This window comes from Dendrobium catenatum, unplaced genomic scaffold (assembly GCF_001605985.2).
Source record: "Dendrobium catenatum unplaced genomic scaffold, ASM160598v2 fragScaff_scaffold_974, whole genome shotgun sequence".
Taxonomy (NCBI): Eukaryota; Viridiplantae; Streptophyta; class Magnoliopsida; order Asparagales; family Orchidaceae; genus Dendrobium; species Dendrobium catenatum.
Window position 1 is genome coordinate 1,629,506 of NW_021319436.1, and position 5,330 is coordinate 1,634,835.

Consider the following 5,330-nt stretch of genomic DNA (forward strand, 5'->3'; position numbering starts at 1 on the left):
CGGTCAATATTGATTACTAATTATAAAATATTTTTTAAGTGTTTAAGTTCCTGAATGATATTCTGATATTGGGATATTGGGCTCGTTTGATTCGTCTCCTCGAGCGGCTCGATTCTACTATAATTATGACATATTGGATATCATTTGGTCATTCAATTGAAGATTTAAACCTTCCAAATAGGAGTCGGGCCCCCGATTTGGACCCATATGGGCTCATATTTAACTTATTTTGGTGTTGTTGTGTTCGTTTCTTTAGACATTCAGTTTGATTATCAATTTGTTGAAATTAAAATTCATAGTCCTAAATTTAATTTTTAAAAATTTCCAACTTGAATACGTCTTAAGATCCGTGCACGATCAAGATAATTTTTGGTGACTTATCAAGATAAATTCTATCAATTGATTTTATTTAATAGTTGTTTTTTATTCATGTAAATACTTGACTAATTAATAATTATTTGAGATATTGATATATGATAAATATGGCTCAATTAATCTAATTAAAGTTAATAAAAGTTTTTTTATTTGAAATTTATATTTTATTAGTTCAATAATATATTAATTAATAAGCTATTGAGATATTAATATATAATAAATATAGTTAACTAATGAGATAGTATATATTAATTTCATTATCAATATTTCTCATTAAAATTTTATTTGGGCGAAAGATTTTAAGTTCTAAAACATGCATCCGAAAGATGGCATATTGTGATTTAATAAATCTGGATTTGCAAGATTTACTAAAACCTATCTCAGTTCAATCATACTTGTAAATTGTAATAGCCCGAAGCGGGGGAGGTTGAATTGAACCAGTTCAAACTTTAACCAACTCAATTCACTTCGTCTTGACCCCTATTAGGTAAACTCGTGCCTTTAAATTTGAATCAAGGCTTCGGGCATGGATCACGAGAGAAGAAGGATGCCATGTCACGCCTCAGAATTTAAATTAGAAGAATTCAGGCTCATCAACGACTAACACACATTTATAATATAATGGATGAAATTATTGATTATAGTAACAAGCATTGATCTACCATAAGGCCTGAGAAATCATTTCTATCAAGAAATTCTCATTTAATGCAGGCTTGAACACTTTTTTTTTTTTCCTAAGAAAGGAGGATAAATTAAGAGTGTAAGTGAGACGAGCCAGTTCGAGTTTGACTTGTTTATGGGCTCACGAGTCGAGCTTATCAAGCTCACGAATCGAGCTCAAGCTCAAACTCAGCTCGTTTAATGAATGTGCTCGAGCTCAAGCTTGAGCCGGCTCAGCTCGTGAGCTGACAAGTTGACTCGAATAATTATTAATAATTTTTTTTATAATTTTATTTTATTAATTAATTTTAAATATTAAAAAATTAATAAAAACCACATAAATTTTATTTAAATGTTAAATATTACATCTTTTTTCTAAATCTCGCTTAAGTTTTAGAAATCCCGCTTAAATTTTAAAATCCGGTCTAAATTTTAAAAATCATGCCTAAGTTTAAAACATCACAGTGGGACGAGCTCGAGTTCGAACTCGCTTTCAAATTAAAGAGCTGAATTTTTTATATGACCTAAACTCGGGTAGACTCAACTTATTTGCACCGATAAATTACGTAATCCAGCATAAATTTAATTCCAAAGAAAAAAAAAATCTTGCAACTTTTACATAACAATACCAAATAGCCGGCTGGGCAAAGCCTAGGTCCCTGGTTCGAATCTCTTGGCAAGCAGTGAAAGCCTTAAGTGTTGGCCTGTATAAATTAGTGTGGGTTGCATGCTAGGTCGATCTGAATTTACACTGACCTAAAGACAGTGCTTCCTTGTCAAAAAAAAACATAACAATACCAACAAGATACTGGACAAAACAAATAATCAATAAAATAATTATTTTGTTAACAGCTTTCTTTCCGAGCATTCCCCAATCTCGTTCTTGCGCGAGTCTCGATTTATGTTCAAAACAATCACCAAATGAACTTATTTTTAACCACAAATATCAAGAGTTATCCGGTTTGACAGACTGCAGAAGCTGAACAACCTCCCCCATACTAGGCCTCTTCGCCGGCGAATCTACAGTGCATAACAGACCCAACTTGAGAACCTGAACCTGCTCCATCTCCACAAATCCTCCCAATTTCCTATCAAAGCAATCAAACGAAGTTCCTTCTTGCAAAGCTTTCTGCACGAAGTCTCGCAAAACCAGTACCTTCGCCGCCGCCGCCGCCGCCAAGCTCTGCACCGGCTTCCTTCCCGTCACAATCTCTAGAAGTATCACTCCAAAGCTATAGACATCACACTTATCGCTGTACCTCAAGCTCTGTGAAGCCAACTCCGGTGCCACATAACCCACAGCAGTATGAAACTTTGTCAGTTCTTGGCTTCCCAGAATCGGCAATAACTTCCCCAAACCATAGTCAGAGAGTTTAGCCTCATAGTTCTCATCCAGCAAAATATTGGTAGATTTGATATTAAGATGCAGAATCTGAGGTTTACATTCATGGTGAAGATAAGCAAGAGCCTTTGCAGTTCCAACAGCTATTTTATATCTTCTTTCCCATAATAGTTCACCTCTACCACCACTAATGCTCCCCAAGAAGTTAAATTCATGTAGGTGATTGTACAAGCTACCATTATGAACAAACTCAGACAACATAAGCTGCATCGTGGAAGACCAATAGTAACCTTGAAAAGTCGCCAAATTTGAATGCTTGAGGCTTCCAAGCTTGCCGATTTCCTGCTCAAACTCTTCCTGATCCCTGATCCTACCCAGTGTCTCGAGCTTCTTCACTGCGATGATGATTCCATTTTCAAAGCTCGTTTTGTACACTGTTCCAATCGAGCCACCACCAATGAGACAGTCCTTATCAAGCAGAGCCTTCGTCCCAGCCTCCCAGTCTTCATACTTTGAGGGCAAACTCTTGCTGAAAAGAACCAGCTTTCCTATTATGACATTTGAACCATTGGATCCTGGAGGTGTGCTTTCAGAGACGAGTATATCTGGTTCATCCTTCTTCTTCCTATATGCCCCCACGTTCATGGCAATGACAACGCAGACTCCAGTAACGATCAAAGCAGCAGCGACAATGGCAATAATGGCGGTAATACTCAGCACCTTTGCTTGATGAGATTCACCGCATAGGTTGTTAAGCGGAGCGCCGCAGAGCAACGGGTTGTTTGAAAATGCAGAGGCACCAAATTGCTGGATGACTGGTTCAGAAGGAATTATGCCGCCAAGATTATTGTAGGAGAGATTGAAATGGGTAAGTAGAGATAAGTTTCCCAGTGAAGAAGGGATGGCTCCGGTTAGTGAATTCTGGGAGAGGTCCAGAAATTCAAGCTGGATCAAATGGGCCAAGGTTGATGGAATGCTACCATTGAGCTGGTTTCCGTGGAGATCAAGATGTCTTAAGTAAGTCATGTTGTAAAGCGCAACCGGGATTCCACCCCGCAGTTTGTTTCCTGACGCATCCCTGCACCGTTAATAGAGGGCTCATTAATCAAACAAGTTCTCAAAGATTGATTTTTTATTTTTTTTTTATTTTAATTCACGATCGATGCTTACAGCTCGAGGAGAAACTGGCATTGGCTCAGGGACATTGGGATTTCGCCGGAGAGCTGGAGATTATGCAGGTCTAGGAACTGGAGCAGCGTAATTTCTCCTATTTCCGGCGGGATTGTTCCTGTAATGGTGTTGCTCTCCAGCCTCAGAATTGATAGAGACTTGAGCAATCCAATCTCAGGCGGAATGGTTCCAGTGAGCCGGTTAAATCCCAAATCCAGTGACCTCAGCCCTCTACAGTTTGCGATGCTCGGAGAAATGGCTCCGCTTAGATCGTTCCAGGATACGTCAATGAACTTCACTTGATCCCCGCAGCTGCCAATCTCCGGCATCTCTCCTTGGAATCGATTGAAGGAAGCATTTAAGTAGCTCAGGTTTGCAAGAGAGAGAAGACTGAATGGTGTTTCACCGGAGAAGTAGTTGCTTCCGAGATCGAGGAACTCCAAACTCCGGCAGGCGGAGACCTTATTCGCGACCGGCCCTGAGAGAGAATTGTTTCCCAGGGAAATAAATGAGATCGCCAACGGCGAACATATCTGCAGTGGAAAGCCTCCGGAGAGATTGTTGAAGGAAAAGTTGAATCCGACGAGGTCGAGACAGTTGCTGATAGTGGTCGGAATGGGGCCTGAGAGTTGGTTATGCGAAAAAGAGACGAACCTCATCTTGAAGCAATTCTTAAACAGAGCATCGGGAATCTCCCCGGAGAAGGAGTTCTCACCAAGATCCAGGAGGCGAAGGGATGGGAGATCCCCGAAGAACGCGGGAACCTCACCGGAAAGCTCATTGCGGCTGAGGTTGACCTTCCTCAGGGTTACCATAACCGAGAACTCCGGCGGCACGCCCCCAGAGAAACGGTTTCCGAAGAGGGAGAGAATCTGGAGGGAAGGGAGGCCGGCGAGCGAAGAAGAGATCGTCCCTTCGAGATCAGCCCCATGTATGAGAATCTTTTCAACTTTGCCGCTGTCCCCGCAGGTAACTCCATTGAAGTCCTGGCATGGGTTGCCGGCGACATTCCAGGAGGCAAGAGCGCCTCGGGGATCCGCCGTCACATTCCCCTTAAACTGCAGCAATATCTCCTTCTCAGCCACCGCCGCCACTACATGTAAGAGCAGTAATTTAAAAAAAAGAATACTTTTTCCTTTCATGGCGACCGGTGGCTCTCGCCTGAATTAGAGAGGCCTCTTAGCCTAGTTCTGGTGGCATTAGATGCTTTTACCAGCCAAGACATTCTCTTTCTCTATCAAACAGTAGGGCAAATGACAGAGAATCCTGGGCAGATGAAGCGACTACTTGTGGCAGAGTAGGTCTGTGGATTAAGTAAGGCTTTTAAGAGCGCCCTACTCAATCTGCGTCAATGTTCGCCGGAATTTGGGAATTAATGGGCAGGAGGTAAAGTAGGAGAGAAATATTCCGCTCATCAATGCTTGCAACTACCTCCTCTTACAGTAATTGATATTGGGAAGTTTATTTCTGTCATTCAGGAAATCTCTTTATTTTAGTCTTTAATGGCCTGTCCCAAGGGTTCAGCTTGACAAAAATGAGGAAGAAGAGAAGGCGAGACGGAAGAGGAAGGAGGAAGACGTGAAGGAGTCAGATGGAATGTTTTTAGTAGAACACGGTGGCCGACATCCGCCGGAGAGGAGACGGGACCATAGTGGCCTGAGAAATTTCCGATAGTGTCGCTGGTGGAATGAGACGCTACTGAACAAATAGGAAGGAGAAGGTAAGACAAGAGACTGTCAACTGTCACGCCACTTCATAACACTGTCCACCCGGCTCAAAAAAA

At 41.5% G+C, this 5,330-nt stretch overlaps 1 protein-coding gene across 1 annotated transcript; it reads right to left on the reverse strand.

The window, feature by feature from the left end:
- Positions 1-1,851: 1,851 nt before the first annotated feature.
- LOC110101893 (probable LRR receptor-like serine/threonine-protein kinase At1g12460) lies at positions 1,852-4,899 on the reverse strand. The gene is made up of 2 exons (XM_020829988.2): positions 3,548-4,899; positions 1,852-3,455 (listed from the first exon to the last, which is right to left on the reverse strand). Exons 1-2 carry the CDS (start codon positions 4,687-4,689, stop codon positions 1,982-1,984), a joined length of 2,616 nt encoding a protein of 871 aa, XP_020685647.1. The 5' UTR covers positions 4,690-4,899; the 3' UTR covers positions 1,852-1,981.
- Positions 4,900-5,330: the final 431 nt, after the last annotated feature.